Genomic DNA, 20,069 nt, shown 5'->3' on the forward strand with positions numbered 1-20,069 from the left:
ACAGTTCATTTAAGCTGAGGTCTAGAGGATCCCAGGAGAGACCAGATGTATTTCCCAGGAGGTATTTTCAGGCTTCCTAATTTTTTCTTGGGAGGCTAATCTAAATATATTCCCAGCAGGAAGGTAGTCACTTGTGCTGTTCTCTAACTTGACCCCCCTCTGCCCAGATGGTCTTCTGAACTCACGCTATTCAGACCTGCATCCCTTTGAGTAGAAAACACACATAGCAATGTCAGGATGTGTGCTAGACAATTGTCCAGGGAATCCTCAGCCTCTGCCATGGGATTCCTTGGACTCAGGTCATATAATCTGAGATATTCGCTCTGGGGGGGATCTTTAAGATAAGCTTGCTCCACCACTTAGTTTATGAGTGAGGAAAGTGTCAAGAGGAGGGAAGTGACTAAGGTGATACAGAGTGTAGGTAACATGCTGGGATACGAACTTGGATTTCATGACTCTCACATCAGTGTTTATTGCCTTGTCATGCTGGCTTAAAGATTGGTATCAGGCTTCTTCCATTATCTAAGTGAACTCTTAATTTCATCTTGATTTGTGTCTGATTAAAAATAAAATATTTTATCAAATTTTAAATAAATTTGCATTCTACCTCATTACATTTAAGCCTCAATTGGCTTGCACTATTTTATATGGTGGCAAATTGGGACTTTTCTTGTGTAATGAAAATAGTCTGGCAACAGGGTTCACACAGCTTTCACAAAGTAAGAATAGAGGACTGTGTTTCTCCCAGTCATTACCAGGATGGTTTTTTAAAGGACTGCACACATAGATTAAGCCTAGGTATCAGTTACCATTGTTTTCCCTTCCAAATAATAAAAGCAGGTGATGCCTGTAAGTGCTTTCATTATAAATATTAGAGAACATGCTGCTTAAAACAGAGCATGGAGAACTATAGGAGGAGGGGTCTGGAGTGCTGATTTTGTCCTTGAATGTTGATGGGTTCCATGTTGCAGTGAAGTTTGTTTTGCTGTTGGCAGATGGTCCAATTATTAAAATTTTCTCTACCAAAAATTTTCTGCATTTTTCTTTTCTTTTTTCTGTGAACATGTACCCTTCCAGATTAATGCTACCAATGTCATTGTGGAATAGCCACTGTTCAAAGGATGAATATATTCTCTTTTTGTTTGAGGCAAGGTGACAGCTAATTAATTCAGTCATACAACCTGCAGAATAGGTATCTGAATCAGATTAACAAAGTCTTATTTAAGTTGCAGCTGAATTCCAATTCTGCAAATAGTTCTGTTGTGAGGTGACAGGTTATGGAAAAAATATAATGGTGATAACAGTGGCAGGGACTTTAGTTCAGATTACTCAGTAGGAGAAAACTTACGTAAACCCATGTATTTCTAACTCTAAAAATTCTATGTACAGCTCAGTTACTAAAATATTTCTCTTTTCCCTCAGAATATTCTTTTTTAGCATTCCATAGATAAGAGTCACTCCTTAGAAATATGCATTGTGGTTTTTATCAGTAGTTCTATATTTGATAATAGTGTCTACTAGTCCTGGAAAAAGGAGGAAAGTGATTATGCTAATTATGATACAAGCAGCTGGATTCATGGAAAGTTGTCACACGTCATAGTCTTCTGGCTAAAGTCTTATAATGAACAAGTAATGGCATTTTATCTGGTATGTCTGGTAACGCTCCCAACTTATTCTCTGCTTCATGGCCACACACAGTATATCCAACATGGGTGGCACATATGAGTTCAGTCCTCTTGACTGCAATCAAGAGAGCATTTTAACCAAATGCAAACCTAATATTAATGGAAAAATAAATCAGTATAGATGTGGCATTGACATTTGTCTATGAAAACATAGATATAATATGGAAAAATTTTAGGATAAAATATTGATGTAAAATTAAGTTTGAGGATGAAATAGCACCACTATAAGCATACTATGAAAATTATATTTGTATTGTGGATCTATTTATACATGTAGTTTCAAATCTAAGGTTCATGTTGACTGTACATTTTCATAGTTTAAGGAATTATTTTGAAATAAATGATCTATTCTAGAGAAAGTTTGAAATGAATCTGTAGAACTTAATAGAAACAGCCAGGGCAGCACTTGCACAGATTTAATAGTTTAGGAATGGGAACAGCCCATCTTCCCCAGCATAGGTAATGGGGCAGTTATCCTGATTTATTCACAGGATGTCATGTAAACAGCACTTATAATAAATGAGGTAGATATACAAGTATCATTGGGACTACATGTCAGAAACACAGCTGTGTTTAAAAAGTTAAAAGAAAGTTGCAAGCAGCACAATATGATACCATTTACATAAAGCTTACAGCCTCAGAAATAATTCTATATATTGTAAAAATGAATATACATGTAACAAAAGTACAAAGCATGCCTAAAATGGTACATGCCAACAAGCAGTAATTTCTGCACTGATCTACTTTTTAGAAAAAAGGTACCCTTCTGTGTGCATGTGCGCTCAGTTGCTAAGTCCTGTCTCTTTTGCGACTCCAAGGACTGCAGCCCACCAGGCTCCTCTGTCCATGGGATTTCCCAGGCAAGAATACTGGAGTGGGCTGCATTTCCTTCTCCAGGGGATCTTCTCGACGTCTCTTATGCCTCCTGCGTTGGCAGGTGGCTTCTTTACCACTGAGCCACCTGGGAAGATAAATAGACTCTTCAGTAGATATGGCCAACTATTTACCTGGTTTATCTGGGTAGGTTGTTAGCATGTTTGTTTGTTTATATTTTTTAGTACCTGTCTGTTTGGTACAATTCAAACTTATATTAAAATGTGGCTATATGAGATGAGAGAACTCTAATAGTCCATGTTTGTGATTAGTTTGGAAACTTTTTTAAAAGGTTTGAACCTTTTCTTACATTCAGAACCTTGGTCTACATAGTTAATTTGAAATGTGGTACTGAATACCAAGTATTGAATGAGTAGCTACACAAAGCCTGTAGTCAGTCAATGATGGCACTGTGGCTTTTAGCTTGTGGGGGTGACGTGGTTATAGAAAAGCACTTTACCTATTGAGAAGGAGAGGGCTGATGGGGTTGGGCACTGAGGTTTAGGAAAGACAATGTAGAAAACGGGGGTGGGTGGAGCAAATTGTGGGCTGAGGGAGAGTAATGCTAGGCAAAATGGGGGGAGGGGCTGTCTGGTTGAAAATATACATTTGAAATGGACTCAATTAGCATAACATTATTTCCAGGCAAGGTTTAGCCTCAGATCCCCGTTTCTCTAGACCACCATGAAACAGGGATTATGTCTTTTTCTTTTGAAGGCAATTTAGCAAGGTGGTTAAGACTTAGACCATCTGGATTCAAATCCATGTGTTCAAATCTGTTCTTACATATCCAGGCAAAGTGGTAATGATTTGATGAAGAGTTTGATTCAGTGGTTCAGTTGAGGATCAGATGAAGTGGATTTGGAAACACAACTTTGGTCTTCCCTTGTTAAGTCATCCTGTGCTTCCCTGGTGGCTCAGAGGATAAAGCGTCTGCCTGCAATGCGGGAGACCCGGATTGTATCCCTGGGTTGGGAAGATCCCTGGAGAAGGAAATGGCAACCCACTCCAGTATTCTTGCCTGGAGAATCCCATGGACAGAGGAGCCTGGTGGGCTACAGTCCAATGGGGTCGCAAAGAGTCGGACACGACTGAGAGACTTCACTTTCTTTTCTTTCTTGTTAACTCATAGACCTTTGAGCCCTTGATGAATTGTTGGAAACTGGCCTGAGGCTGCAATTTTTTGACACACTTCTTCCCTAAAGTCACCACGTATCCCAGACTGGGAAGGATACAACATTGGACTGTAAATAGCACCAGTGCCTTTTTGTTCCTCCCTCCTGTTGCCAGCTCCCCTTTATGTGGTTGTCTCAAGAAGCTGTTTATTCTGGTGTTCATTCTATCACTCAAAGTGCTTTTGAGAGTTCTATTTTGAAATTACGTCAATCACTTGGTCTATTTGGCTTCAATTTTTTCATCTGCACTGTGAAACTAATAATGCCTACTTTGATTCCTGAAGTTGTCATAAAAATCAAATGAAAAATATTTTATAAATTGTTAAGTGCAATGTAGATGTTACCAATTAATACACTATTTCAGAAATTGCACCTTTACTTTATGGCTGCTATATACTTTTAGTAAAAAAAAAAAAAAAGAAAAGAAAACACCTCATACATAAATGTTTCCAAATGATTTTTGCTAAAACCTAAGTAAAGTCTCATTTCATAGTGTAAAGATATTACAAAGGACATCAAGAGTTTCACGTATGGCATGGCCCGCTGTGTAAGCCCATTTTAAATCCTCCTGTAAAGATGAAACTGCTTGTGTTGAAATTGTGAGGACATTTTATGAAAGAAAAATAAAATTTCATTTTTCTGTTTTCCATCTTCTGCAGGAAGTCACCAAAGCAGTCCAACCTCTCTTACTGGGAAGAATCATAGCTTCCTATGACCCAGATAACAAGGTGGAACGCTCCATTGCCATTTACTTAGGCATAGGCCTATGCCTTCTCTTTATCGTGAGGACGCTGCTCCTGCACCCAGCCATTTTTGGTCTCCATCACATTGGAATGCAGATGAGAATAGCTATGTTTAGTTTGATTTATAAGAAGGTAATACTTCCTTGCACAGTCTTTATGCTACTTGTTAGTAGCATCGTGTTTTAAATGCTACACTAGTACAAGTAAGGGATAAATGCTAAAATCAGTTTTGTAGGGCTGTGAAGTAAATGGCAGCAATAATGAATATTTCTAATTTTTCCTTGATACTTCCCTTCAACTAGTAATTATTGAGTAATTCTGTAAACTGCCTGTATTTTAGACTTCAGTTTTGTTTTTTCCATATCATCAGTTTTTGGAATCCATGGCTCCCTGTTGAAATGATTCTTGCTGTGTGCATAAAAGTCATTGATAAAATATCATCTTATGGTAAAATGCTATGTGTCTTTATGTGCAATAACAAGAATATAGTGTGTAATTGTTATTGATCAACCAAGCAATTGATATTTCTACCTTAACTTGTTATGGGGGCTTCCTCCATAGCTCAGTCAGTTAAGCATCTACCTGCAATGTGGGAGACATGGGTTCAATTCCTGGTTTGGGAAGTTCCCATGAAGAAGGGAATGGCAACCCAATCCAGTATTCTTGCCTGGAGAATCCCATTGACAGAGGAGCCTGGCAGGCTATAGTTCATGGGATCACAAGAGTTGGACATGACTTAGCTCTATTTTTAACTAGTTATGACACAATGATAGTATCCACTGCCTTATTCTGAGTTAGATTTTTGTCATCCTAAGTCTTGGAAATTAAAAATTTTGGAATAACACATACATGGCAACCATAAGAACCTTTTCTACTTTTCCGTATGCATTGTCAAGTCAAAAGCTCAAGTTGCTAAACCATACTTTGGATGGATTCAAATTAAGACTGTCTTACCAGGCCTTCCCTGGTGATCCAGTGGTTAAGATTCTGCACTTCCACTGCGTGGGGCCTGGGTTTGATCCCTGGTTGAGGAACTGAGACCCTGCATGCCATGTATCACAGTGGGAAAAAAAAAAGGACTTTCTTACCTTACAAACACATTTTAAAGTCATCTTAATGACACAATGACATGTGCTTTCACCAACCTGATTTATGTGTGACTCTTTGATTTACCAAGATTAAAGATTTCTTTTTTTTTTAATAGATAGTTGTTGGTTATTTTGGTTATTTTCTTTACTCTTCTTCTCTTTCTTCTTCCCCAAATATAAAAACTTTATATATTTGGCTTATAAGAGCTGTGGGCCTGACATTCCCTCTACAAATAACCCATTAACATTTCCATAATATACATGCAAGGTCAGTGGTGTTGTAAAATCTTGATAGTTATATATTAGTGTTTAAAAAGCCCAAGTGAAAAACCGAGTCCACAGTTTAACCAAATCACCCCAGCTGCAATCTCATCAGTTCACAAGTACCAGGAAAGCATGGGTGATAAATCAATAAAAATCTTATCTCGATCCAGAAATTTTATATAAGTGAATAAATTATTAGGTATCATTTAGAAGATAGAATTTAGACAAGATACATATCAAAGAAAGTTGAATCCAGTTTAAAAGTATTTATAAAAGCAATTATTATAATGACAACTGATGTTCCTGACAAACTTCTAAGTGATTTAGGTATATCATTTCATTTGATCCTCCTCAAAACTCTATATGGTCGAAACTATTATTCCTATTTTATAAATAAAATATTTTGATAAACTAAAGGCCTAAAAAGTATTGAACACTGTGCAAGAACTGCTTAAAATTTCTAAACTGGGAAAGTCACAATCCTTAAAGTCGTGTCCAACCCCATGGGCCTGCCAGACTCCACTGTCCATGGAGTTTTCCAGGCAAGAATACTGAAGTGGGTTGCCATTTCCTATCTAGGGGATCTTCCCAACCCAGGGATCAAACCCACATCTCATGTCTTCTTCATTGGCAGGCAGATTCTTTACAACTGGGCCACCTGGGCTTACCCCTTGAAGTTAAGGGTTTTCCAATTACTAGAGAACATAAGTACTGAAATAATGTTGCCAATCAAATTGTGTTACATAGAAAGAGAGACATGAAGCACTGGGGGCTAAAGCAGAAGGGAGGCCAAAGAGTTGTTTAGTTTGTGGATTAGTTCTTATATTATGTTTAGCACAAATACAGCAATATATGTTCCTTCAAACCCAGGATGCATTAATGAAAAGTTGGAAGCTATGTCTGTCCTTTCTCAACATTGTTTATATGTGTTCTTACCTAGTTTGCTTTACCCCTCTAGCCATACCTACTGACATGCATTGACATCATCATCTAAGAATACAATTGCATCTCCATGCAGCTGTGGTTTGGTCACTAACATTAACTAGTGCCTTATCTGACCAGTTTCACCCATGTGGCAGGCAGCCACTGATTCTTCCCAGATTATTATAGATTTTGTCATAGAGCATCATCTTCTTTGTTCCAAACTCTACAACATGATACATTCAAATTAGACTTTAAATAATAAATGTAAATGCAAACTAGGTTGGACTTTGCCTGTGAATTTTGAGAAAGATAACTGTATAATGAATAGATATTCACTTAGTATTGTGCCCGTACATTCCATGTTAAGCACTATAGAATTCAGGTCGCCTGAGACTGAGTATGTTACTAAATCATGTATCATCTAGCTCAATGGACCCTGCCCCCCACATACTACTCTAACAGCATTTGGAGTTCACTGCTTTATTCTTTCTTCATCTGTGCTTATCTAAACACTATCTATTATTCCACACCATCTTAAATTCTCCCTCAGTGAAATTTACAGATTTTTATAACCAGATATGTGAACTTGCTCTAACCACCCTGTTATATTCCACTCCCTTTAACTAGTTTATCATATTTAGTTATGTATTTGTTAGGTATCTTGAGGTAGTAATTTTGTTTAATAACTAATAATAATCCCTGAAACCCTGGATACAGTGATTTGTATCTAAGTGCTCAATACATGTGTGAGAGAGTCAGTTGAAGCAAATGTCAAATGGGTATTCTTCAGTCAAAGCCAATTCTTATTAAATTTTGTAGGCGAAGTGTACCTGTGATCTCTCATAATAATAATTAGTTTATCTGCTTAATAATCCTGTTTTGTCTATATGGATGTATTTTTCGTTGTAAAATTTAAGAATTTTTTGTTGTTAATGTAATCTTTCAAACAATTATTAATAATTATTTATAATATACTTGTATTGACTTTAAATGTAATTTTATTCAATAGTCACCATAGAGTACATGAAAAATTTAAGGCCAAGATTTTATTTTAAAAAATTTTATTGAATATATTGGCTTATATTATTATGTTAGTTTCAAGAATACAGCAAAATGATGCAGATATATATATATATATCTTTTTTTTTTCCTGATTCTTTTCCACTATAGGTTATTACAAGATATTGAATATAATTCCCTATGAGACCAAGGTTTTAATCTCAAATTTCACTTGCCTTTAGTTCCGTCTGTAATAAAAACAAACAAAAATAAAAAAACAACAAGCAAACCTCTGCAGTATATAAATGAATATTTAAGTACAATATTTTTCCCATTTTGGACTAGAAACAATTGTTAACCCTCTCTAGCTACTGTTAAATAATGTAAGTAGAGGCATGCCATTATAATATTAGTTGTAAAGAGAAATATTTATAAATCTGAGAAGATACTAAATGAAATGAACATAAGATAATTTTATTAGGTTTACTTAAAAAAGGCATGCATAGTTACCCAATTCCTCAGCTGTATTATAACATGCTTATAAATATGTCTACTGTGCAGTAACATCATTTAACTTCCCATTTCCTTTTAGACTTTGAAGCTATCAAGCCGTGTTCTGGATAAAATAAGTATTGGACAACTTGTTAGTCTCCTTTCCAATAACCTGAACAAATTTGATGAAGTATGTACCTACTGATTCACTCTTTATGCACCTTTGTTATAAATCATACAACCCCAGAGATTTTCTGGGTCAGATAACTAATGAGTGGTTACATCATAAGCATTCCTAGCTTCCCTATTTCTGAAAACCGAGAAGGCTAAGTTGTGTAGCAGAGTGCCATTTTGGTTTCTCACAGAACTAGACAACTCAAGGGCACCTCTGCTGACTTTTTATTTGGTGTGGTTTTTCAAAATTAAATCCTTATCAGATCTTGTTTCATTTTAATGCTTTAAGTCAGTTATTTATTTTGGCTGAGTATGATACTCTGAAAAATTCTTGTTTAGGGCTGTCTTCTGTCACAATAAAATTCAGGGTCCTTGAGGACAGATTATGTATTTTATACATAATGTATTTGTCTTTGCATTTCTAGTATTTAGCATGCTATTGAACTCTCAGCAGGTGCTAAGCAATTTACTGTGAATTGAGTGTGCATGATGTTTTCTGAGTATTTGGTCGGATAATAGGGGTGTGCAATGGTATAGACTGAAATTCAGCAGAGTCTTGTCTTTCATGTTCTATGTCATGGCTCTCGCTTTATTCACAGAGGAATAAGTTACTTAAAGAATTCCAGACATGGTACTTAAGATGGCCAATCACCACACATATCCACTGGAAAAAATCACAGTGACTTGCAGTTAGTTTGGGGGGAAATCCTAGTCTCCGTGGAGAATGTTTAAGCACATTGCTGTGTGCTCCATATAATGAATACCTAGATTTTAGTGCATTCAGAACCATGATTGTATGAGCTCACTGTGCTTGATTTCTTTCTCCTATTCTTGATTTTCTCTTTGTTTTGGGGTGGAGGATAACATGTCCATGGTTTTCACTGTGATTTTATTTTTCAGGGACTTGCACTGGCACATTTTGTGTGGATTGCTCCTCTGCAAGTGACGCTGCTGATGGGGCTGCTCTGGGACTTGTTGCAGGCCTTCACTTTCTGTGGGCTTGCTTTCCTCGTAGTCCTCGCCCTTCTTCAAGCCGGATTAGGGAAAATGATGATGAAGTACAGGTAGAAACTCTTTAAATAGTGTGAAACACAGATTGCATTCTTACTAGTTATATGACCTATGTCAAGCTGCTTCTGCCACTGTTTTTGGGTTTTTCATCTTTGAAATGAAATAATCATCTCCCTTAGGCTGTCAGGATGATAAGGCAGAGTGTATGACATACTAGCCCACCAGAACTTCTCTATGTACTGAACCATGATTTTCTTACTAGGTGTCACAAAAAGGCATATTTTCATAATGTTATCAGCGGTCCCCAACCATTTTGGCACCAGAGACTGGTTTCGTGGGAGACAGTTTTTCCATGGACCGGGGGAGGGGATGGTTTCAGGATGATTCAAGCACATTACATTTATTGTGTACTTCATTTCTGTTATTATTGTATCAGCTCCACCTCAGATCATCAGACATTAGATCTCGGAGGTTGGGGACCTTGATATAAATAATATTTTCTATATCAATGGTACATTTTTAGCTTGCTAGTCTATAGAATTTCTTTATAAGTATGTTACCATCCATTTTGCTTTTTTGCACATCAGTGATTTAGGTACAATGGATAAAACAGTTATGTGAATGGGAGGGAAAGCATACATTTTAGGTAAAGTTCATAAGCTTTTTCTACTCTGGTTCATGAATCATCACAGCACAGCCTTAGTGGCTTTTTATTACTGAATGATTCAGTGATACCAATCACTGCTTATGAAAGAGGACTTCTGGAGTTTGCCAGCTAGAGTATGATAGAAAGTGTTCAAATTTTGGAGTCAAATAGTTCTTAGTTTGAATCCCACTTTGCACCTTACTAGACGTACGACCTGTGTCAAGCTGCTTCAACCTTTGTGTTTCTGGTTTTTTCAGTTTTTAAAATGAAATAATCACCTCCCTCAGAGGATTAGGCATAGTATATGACATGAATCTAATACATGTGTCTGCACATGGGAGGCATTTACTGATTGATACTTAAACTATTTTTGTTACTATGTATTTGATAATAAAATAAACATCCATCTGTTTAATAAAAGAAATGTGGCTTTTCTTAAAAGCTTGGGCAGTTCTTAGTGGGCAGTTTGACTTATTTTTACTAAGTATTTGATTTGTGGATGAAATAATTTACAGAGATCAGAGAGCTGGAAAGATCAATGAAAGACTGGTGATAACGTCAGAAATGATTGAAAATATCCAATCAGTTAAGGCATACTGCTGGGAAGAAGCAATGGAAAAAATCATTGAAAACCTAAGACAGTAAGTCATTCCAAAAATGTTAATATCAGTTAAATTAGTCAATTAAGGTTTAATAAATGTAAAATGAGTATGTCACAGTGGACTTCAGCTCATATTTGAAATTTTTGACAACCAAATAATTGTGTTAAGTTATATCAATATTCATGTGTTAGTGGTATAATGTCATTTTCATGGGACTGTCATTTTACATAGGTGAACTATTTTTGCACTACACAGATATCTTACAAAAGAACTGCCTATTTGTGTTTACAGCTGCTTAATAGACTAAACTAATGATCATGTTGCTAGAGACTGAATGAAACCTAAAATAGAACTGCTCGAGTAAAAATGATACAACTCTGAACCAAATAAATGATTCTCTAGTATTACAACTTCCTTAATTTATATGTTATGGCTCATGAAAAGCAAACCAAAAAAAACCCTTCTGTTTGTTTAAAATATGTTTGTTCTTCCTTTACTTAAGAGCAATGCCAGGGTAATATCTATAAATTGTGTTCTATAAACCCTCCACTTGAAAAATCAAAAGCCGCCACCTGAAGTAGAATCAGTACTTGGCACCCATTTTGATCTCTGGTCTTGTTTTGCCTCAGATAACCTTTCTTTCACTGGTTAGTAATGATTATAGCCAGCAAAAAATACAGCACAGACTGGGATACTGTTGCTGAGAAAATTTTGGACATGATATAAACCAAGGTATTTCTGTAGCTCTAAGACCATTTTTCTTTAGTCAAGTTCCATGTTCTACAAACTGCAATTTAAAAAAGGGTTCTAGGAGACTCAGTGGGCATAGATCTTCTGTTAAAGGGCAAATAATTTCAGAATGAATTAGCTCATGAGAGTTTCATAGGAAGAAAAGATACTAAAAAGAAGAGTTCCATTTTAGATGATATGAGTATGATTATCAGGGATTCAGGCTGCTGAGTCCAGTAGACAGTGGTAACTGAGCTGCAGGTGTGTGATTGGAACAACAAAAAAGATGCTGAAATGGTAAGTCCTTTGCCATGTAAATAGAAAGAGTAAAAGACTATTTATTGCCCAAACATGATTGGTCACCTGTTTTTATTATGCCTTTCAAGACGAATCCAGGAAAGGAATTATATTTTCTTTCCGGAAACATCCATAAAGATCCTGCTTAGTTGGTTGAAATTTTTCTCTTTAACAACTGAGTTAACTCTCAAGGGTCACTGATGAGCTGGGTAAAAGGCTATGCAGTGCTCCCTGGAAGTCTGCTTCTTTACTGCTCTCTGGTAATAAAGCCACTTTCAGTTTTTTTTAAATCATAATAAGATAAAATGTTTTTTATGACTCAAAGTGTTAGTGTTGTTATTATGGGGAGTAAGGCAATGGCAACCCACTCCAGTACTCTTGCTTGGAAAATCCCATGGGTGGAGGAGCCTGGTAGGCTGCAGTCCATGGGGTCGTGAAGAGTCAGACACGACTAAAGCGACTTAGCAGCAGCTTTCTGGGTGATTCTTCTATCAATACATGTTCTTGAGCCTGTTATTCTTTTCTTGTAGTATCATTCCTTCATTTTCCTCAACTGTTTATAATATACAATGACAGTTTGACAAATTTATTAACATTTTGGTAATCAGTGTTTTCTAGCATTAAGAAAATACAAGCCTAGCCAACAGTATTCTTCTTTCAGTTGAAGATTAGAGAGACACGTAAGTTCTAAGTGCAAGTTCCTGTGTTGTCATTTATTGTGGCGACAACTCCACAAGGGAGATGTTACATTTCTCTTCTGTAGATGTGGATTCTGTAGGAACAGAGGGAAGAGCAACTTGCTTAAGATGGCATAGCTATAACCAGCAGAGCTGAGTCACACCCCAGTTAGATTCCCAAATCATAATCTGCCTTTAATGCCAAATAATTAAAATAGGTAAGCTAAACCACATTAGACTGGGAATCACAATGTAGGTTGGGAGCACTGAACTTCATTTTCTTCATCAGAGTGCTGAGGATTACATTTTTTTTCAGACTTGAAAAAAATATTTCATCTGCATTCTACCACTTGAGAATGAGAACTTTTCTGAGTTGTACAAGCGTGTGGAACTAGCACCCAAATGCCAGGCACAGCTATCGCTCCCTCCCACCAGCATGCTCTACTTGTCTGTCTCATCTCTGCTCTTTCCCTCACAAGAGCTGAACAGAAGGATCACAAGTGATTCCAGTTTTGATGATCCTGTGAGAGTGGGATGAAGGCTGAAGGAAGCATTGTCCTCTGTTCTTGCCAGCTCTGCACTCCCTTGCTTTCTGCCTGTTGGTGCATTTAAACCTCTTCTGTTTGTGTTGAAAAAATAGTTCACATTTTCAGTTCAGACTAAAAAAAAGTATGATTGCAAATAATTATTCTGAAAGGAGAGAGGGTGGATGCAATATCTATTCTCTTGTAATTTTCCAAGATTTACTGGCAGCAGTCTTTTTTAAAAAGCAGATTCTGGAGGACTACTGCAGACTCAGTATCCCTGAATGGTGATCTTGATACACTGCATTTTAAAAAGTTTCTCAGGTGATTTTTACTTGTGCTAAGCCTTGAGAACCACTCCTCTTTGGCTCATATGTTATTTTCAAGGTTCTCCAAAGCCAATCCAGAACTTCTAAAATGCTGACAATCCATTAGGGAATCCCAGAATTGCCTTTTCCTTCTATAAGTCTTTCAATATTATTCTCATATCTGTACTTATATACTTAAAACACCAATCAATAAAAAATTACTAGTTTTATTAATCTATAAATTAATAATGATGTAAATGAAGATATAAAAACAATATAATTATTGAGATTATTTAAAAATAATATTTATAGGTACTATATGCTGGTATATTCATTGTCATCCACCCCTCTTTTAGAAAAGATAACTGAGGCTGAGAGAGGTTAAATAACTTGTTCAATATCACACAGCTCATCTAGGGTAGAACCAGAATCAGAAAGCAGAGAGAAAGCTTTTGAGAGTGTATGTGCAGATTTTTTATTCCAAGATGCCTGATATTTTAGAAAGTATATAAGCACCCCAAATCTTACTATTTGTTTTTGTTTGTTGTTTTTTTAGAACAGAACTGAAACTTACCCGGAAGGCAGCCTATGTGAGATACCTCAATAGCTCAGCCTTCTTCTTCTCAGGGTTCTTTGTGGTATTTTTATCTGTGCTTCCTTATGCACTGCTCAATGGAATCATCCTTCGAAAAATATTCACAACCATCTCATTCTGCATCGTTTTGCGCATGGCAGTTACTCGGCAGTTCCCCTGGGCAGTACAAACTTGGTATGATTCTCTTGGAGCAATAAACAAAATACAGGTAGTGTACCAAAATGGGTCTTCTGACTCAATGAATTTAGAACAGTTTAGAACTTTTGTCATGAGCAAACTCTCTAGAAATGAATTCTTGGCCTTGGACCTGTTTGATGCACAGTATTCCTCTCTTGATATCTATATGTGGTCCAACGAGCCTTGTAAAGCCTAGTGAAATAAAATGAAAGCCCATGAGATTTTAGAGAAATTGAAGAAAATATTGTTACTGTTTTCTGGAGATTATTATTCAAGTAATCAATCAATAGTTCTAATGAACTTGGCAAATGTGCAAAATCATGGTGGCAGGTTCATCAGGAAGTTATAAAATTTTCTAGCTAATGCTAGGAATGTTTACCTTAAACTTTTCCAAGTATTTTTCTGAACAGTATGATGGATGAGAATGACATTGTATGCCACATTAATTACCTTAAAATCTCAGCATGCTGACATAGCTGTTAATTTTGAAAAGAAGTTCTAAAGTCCTTAAGGGAATTAGACTCAATTTATGCCAAGCTAACAGAATCACCACCAGGAACTTGGATGTGGTTATAATTTTTAGAATTAATACACAATTTAAAATGTTTTATTATGCTGTTTTGATATATATTTAAATATTTAATCCAGAAAATAAATCACTGTGTCATAAGTTTAAAAAAATGAGGGTGAAGGGTGAGCCATTTTAAGGTAGTTCTGCCATTATTTAACACAGGCCAGAGTTTGACTTCCCTGGTACCTCAGTCAGTAAAGAATCTGCCTGCAGTGCAGGAGACCCGGGCTTGATCGCAGGGTCAGGAAGACTCCCTTGGTGAAGGAAATGACAAACTATTCCAGAATTCTTGCCTGGAAAATCCCATGGACAGAGGAGCCTGGCAGGCTACAGTCCATGGGGTCGCAAGAGTGGGACAAGACCTAGCAACTAAACCGCTATCAGAGTCTGTCAATGGTGGGCCATGGACCTAATAAAAGGAGGATGCTATAAAGATGAAAATACTAGTTTTCTCTCTCTCAATGTTGAACTGAGGCAGTCAGTAGTTCAGGTGTGCTTTATAAATTCATTACTAAGGTTAACATGTCATCTAGTACAAGGATGAGTCAGTGGTATGTTAAAAGTTAATGTATAAATAAGTTCTATAAAATGTCACATATTTAAAGAATACACTTATAATAAATCCTAGTACTTGACAATTAACTTTAGAACACGTATAAAATTATTTTTTAGGAACAATTTCTAATATAATTCATAAATATAAAATGTAGCACTTATTAGAGTTTAAAAAGATGTAATAATGTATTAACACTATCCTAGTTCTATAATATGTTTTTGCTTTCTTTTATAAACAGGATTTCTTACAAAAGCAAGAATATAAGACATTGGAATATAACTTAACAACTACAGATGTAGTGATGGAGAATGTAACAGCCTTCTGGGAGGAGGTCAGAATTTTTTGTTTGTTCTAAATATTTAAGCTTTTCTTATTCGTGATTCTGGTTTTCATCTTAATGGGCAATAAACTTAGAATGATGATAGAATTGTTAGAACTGAAAGAGGAATCACTCCACTTATTTTGTAGTTTAAGAGGTAGAGGCCCAGGAATATTAAATATGACAGACAGGACTCTTCATGTTTTTCTAAGTCATGTAATTTGTTTCGTATAATAAATTAGGAAGTAATGCAGTGCTCATAGGTGTTGGAGCCAAATTGAGCTGGAATTGAGTACTGGTTCTACCATTTACTTCTAGTGCAAGTTACTAAATTTTGTGGAACCTCTGGTTCTCCATCTGTAAAGTGGGAATATTAATACATACCTTGCAAGGTTGTTGTGAAGATTGACTGAGATAACTTATGGGAAGTATTGAGCATAGTACCATACACATAATAGTTCCTCAGTAAATGCTGCACTCTGTGATCTCAAGTTCTAGTCCAATGTGCTTTGCAGATACCAATCAACATAAAGATGTATATGGGATAGACCTATGGATAGTTTTCTACTATTTTTACTTATTTTAATTCACTATTAAAAATTCTCATTTCTCATGGTCAGAAAAAAATGTTATTAATGATTTTTCAGCTTCTAAAGGACTAATATTTGATTATAGAGAATACCAGTGGAGTTCCTCTTTCCTTATCACTTTTTTTCTGTTGAGTAAACATAGGCATTATGAAAGCAATGTCCTATTTCCACATATTTCGCAATATCTTAAACTGGTTTTATTTATATAAGTAAGTTGACCCTAAGGGCGTCACTGTAATTCTTTTTTTAAGATAGAGGTAAGAGAATAATTCTTTATCTGCCTAGAAAAATTATGGGGAAGTGTGTGGATTAGATTGATTTTACTTCTTTGATTTTAGGAATTTCAAATGCCCTTTTAGACATAAAGAAAAGCAAGGATTTTGGTGATACAGACAATTGTTTTTCTAATCTCCATCTCATTCTCCTTTCATCTAATAAAATAGATAGCATGCTTGAGCACTTACTATGTGCCAGGTACTAGATAAGCACTTCGCATGTTTTGTCTTGTTTCTTACAACATTCCTATGATGTAATCTTAATATTTCCATTTTGCTGATAAGGGAATGGAGGCTTAGGAAGGTTATAGGACCTGGCTTAGCTCATGTACCAGGCAAGGGATGAAGCTAGGTGAACCATTGCCTTTCATCTGGCTGTATCCTCATCCTCCAGACTCTCACTGTCACCTAGCAAATTCTGGACACTCCTTGATGATATTTACCCAGGACAGTGGTGCTGGTTAAACCTCTGTCATCGTGTCTAAGACTTCAGCACTCACATGAGAAATCCTTCCAATATTGTCCTCAGAACTTCTATTTACAGTTACTTCTTCAGAAGCTTCCTCTCATGCTCATATACTGAGCTTGGTGAGTGCCGAGACTTACTCCACTTTGGAAATGTCCTGCTCTGGAACCTCTTTCTCAGTTTAGAATTTCCTAATCCTAGCTGTCTCAGTCTCTCAATCCCACCTTTACTGCCTTCCAATTTCATGAAGATTTCTAGTCTCCTTAGTTCTCCCTTTTGGACTCCTCCTGGTTTAACTTCCATCAGTCACTTCAGTTGTTCCTACAGCAGCACCCTCAATCTCCTTTTCTTTTTTTTTTAGATTTTATTTTATTATTATTATTACTATTTTTTTTTACTTTACAATATTGTATTGGTTTTGCCATACATCAACATGAATCCGCCATAGGTGTACACATGTTCCCAATCCTGAACCCCCCTCCCACCTCCATACCATCCCCATCCCCATACCATCCCTCTGGGTCATCCCAGTGCACCAGCCCCTGTATCCTGCATCAAACCTGGGCTGGCGATTTGTTTCTTATATGATGTTATATATGTTTCAGTGCCATTCTCCCAAATCATCCCACCCTCTCCCTCTCCCACAGAGTCCAAAAGACTGTTCTATACATCTGTGTCTTTTTTGCTGTCTCGCATACAGGGTTATTGTTACCATCTTTCTAAATTTCATATATATGCATTAGTATACTGTATTGGTGTTTTTCTTTCCAGCTTACTTCACTCTGTATAATCGGTTCCAGTTTTATCCACCTCATTAGAACTGATTCAAATGTATTCTTTTTAATGGCTGAGTAATACTCCATTGTGTATATGTACCACAGCTTTCTTATCCATTCATCTGCTGATGGACATCTAGGTTGCTTCCATGTCCTGGCTATTATAAACAGTGCTGCGATGAACATTGGGGTACATGTGTCTCTTTCAATTCTGGTTTCCTTGGTGTGTATGCCCAGCAGTGGGATTGCTGGGTCATAAGGCAGTTCTATTTCCAGTTTTTTAAGGAATCTCCACACTGTTCTCCATAGTTGCTGTAGCAGAAAAAGAAATAAAAGGAATCCAAATTGGAAAAGAAGAAGTAAAACTCTCACTGTTTGCAGATGACATGATCCTCTACATAGAAAACCCTAAAGAATCTCCTTTTCTTTTCACTGAATCGTTTGCTATAAGACATTCACTTGACAGCTTTGATGAAGGGAATGCTATCTGGGAAAATCAAATACTCTAGTCAGTTATAAGTTTTATACAGTTACTGTTTCAACTTCAAATGGGCCTGTAAACTTTCTTGGGAAATGTTTTTGTCTTTACTTAATTTTATTTACTATTTCCCTAAAAGCTATTCCAGATTTTTACCAGTTCCCTGAAACTCCCAATCTCTCCCAGGATCTGCTCACCCCCAGCAGATGGCCTTGACTTCTGTGATATAGAGAGAAAATATATAGATGCTATAAAATATAGAGCATCACGTATGAATGTTTACAGCGTCTTTCTTCATGCTTGAGATTATTATTTTCTCCTATCTTGTCTACGAGAAGGATGTATGCTTCCCCCTGCCCTTAACTGAACTGTTGTTATCTTGCTTCATCTTCTCAGGACATGGGGCCGGCAATTATTCTCTCTCTAGAAGCTCAATTCCTTTTTTTTTCAACTGACTTCTTTTAATATCTAAATATTTTCAAGTTAAAGAAATTTCTTCTCTGACTTTTGCCCCCTCTGAACCCCATCATCCAAGCCTTATCATTCTCCTTCCCTTTGCTATTAAAACTGTTCTTACTTCCTCATCTTTTGACTTTTGCCTTCTGCAATCTGGATTCTGTCTTTACCAATGCATTAAAAACTGTTCTTTTGAAATATTTATTTAACTTAGCTTTAGTGAGCCACTCTTTCCATGTAATCTTATATTCCAGCCATGACTTCTCAGTCTTGGCTGCCTGCCTCTTAAAAGGCGGTCGGCCACAGGGTCCCCACCGCCTCCTGGTATTTCATGCTCTCTGTGGGTGACTCACCCAGGCTCAACTGACATCTATGTGCTGATGACTCTCAAAGGCAAGTCTTCAGCCCCAGTTCCTTTCCTGAACTTCATACATTATTTCCAAATTCCCTGCAAGGTCCTCAAACACTTCACATTCATCACTTCCCAAGCTTCATAAACCCACTTCTTCCAGTGTCTTCTCTGCTTCATTTGATGATTTCACCATTCACCAGTGACTCAAGAGGCATGTCCCTGATAAATTATATATGACTCCTCCCTCACTTCGCACCTGTGAGAAGGAACAATTTCTATTTATATATCAGGAAGCTGAGCTTTAGGGAATTTAAGTAACTAGAACAAGATTATACAACTGGTTAGGACATAAAGTCAGCCTAGGCGTCTGACTCTAAATGCTTTTTCTACTCACTCTTCTGTGTCTAATGAAAAAAAATGGACTACTGCTTTACTGTATACAAGATACTTTCATCTACATTATTTCACTTAAGATCCTCAACAGTCCAGGAGCCTAAAGCTCAGAATGTCATAATTTATGTGGCTCAGATGGTAAAGCGTCTGCCTACAATGCAGGAGACCCAGGTTCAATCCCTGGGTTGGGAAGCTCTCCTGGAGAAGGAAATGGCAACCCACTCCAGTACTCTTGCCTTGGAAAATCCCATGGACGGAGGAGCCTGATAGGCTACAGTCCATGGGGTCGCAAAGAGTCAGACACGGCTAAGTGACTTCACTTCACATGCAGCTAGTTGAGAAGATGAGACAGATACTGAAATAAAAGACAAAGGATACCATAATCATTTCTCTCACAACTACAGGGAGCTTGTAAACACAGAAAGTGTTCAGCTATAGTAGGGATCAAATAAATAAGAATAAGATCAATACTGAGATTCCATTTTCACTTATAAAACATGAAAAAATAGAACAAAACAAAATAAATCCCAAATCAGAAATCAACATTGTTGATGATGGTTCCTGGAATCTAGCACTCTCATACCTTGATGGAAGAGAATTTGAAACTGCTTTTCCAAAGACTTGGCATGTTCGCTGTACCTTTGCTCTGGAAATTTCCCTTGTAGAAATTTATACTAAAAAAACCAGAGGTTTGTTCCAAGATTTATAGCAAAGTACACACATCACAGAATTATTAAGTTAAAAAGAAAGTCATATAACATAAAAAATGAGAACTATTAATATTTATAGTTTATCCATTCTCTTCAATACTATCCTGCAACTTTAAATTATATTAAAAAGAGTGTTTAATGGTA

General features: G+C 36.6%; 1 protein-coding gene across 1 annotated transcript in view; it reads left to right on the plus strand.

Annotated features, from left to right (window-relative positions):
* The window catches only part of CFTR (cystic fibrosis transmembrane conductance regulator), a 181,167-nt gene that overhangs the window by 43,109 nt on the left and 117,989 nt on the right, over positions 1–20,069 (plus strand). Inside the window, exons 5-10 of the mRNA XM_013963305.2 lie at positions 4,393–4,608; positions 8,344–8,433; positions 9,318–9,481; positions 10,590–10,715; positions 13,768–14,014; positions 15,349–15,441. Coding sequence (XP_013818759.2) covers positions 4,393–4,608; positions 8,344–8,433; positions 9,318–9,481; positions 10,590–10,715; positions 13,768–14,014; positions 15,349–15,441 — 936 coding nt within the window. The remainder of the gene's footprint in view (positions 1–4,392; positions 4,609–8,343; positions 8,434–9,317; positions 9,482–10,589; positions 10,716–13,767; positions 14,015–15,348; positions 15,442–20,069) is intronic.

This window comes from Capra hircus, chromosome 4 (assembly GCF_001704415.2).
Source record: "Capra hircus breed San Clemente chromosome 4, ASM170441v1, whole genome shotgun sequence".
Classification (NCBI taxonomy): Eukaryota; Metazoa; Chordata; class Mammalia; order Artiodactyla; family Bovidae; genus Capra; species Capra hircus.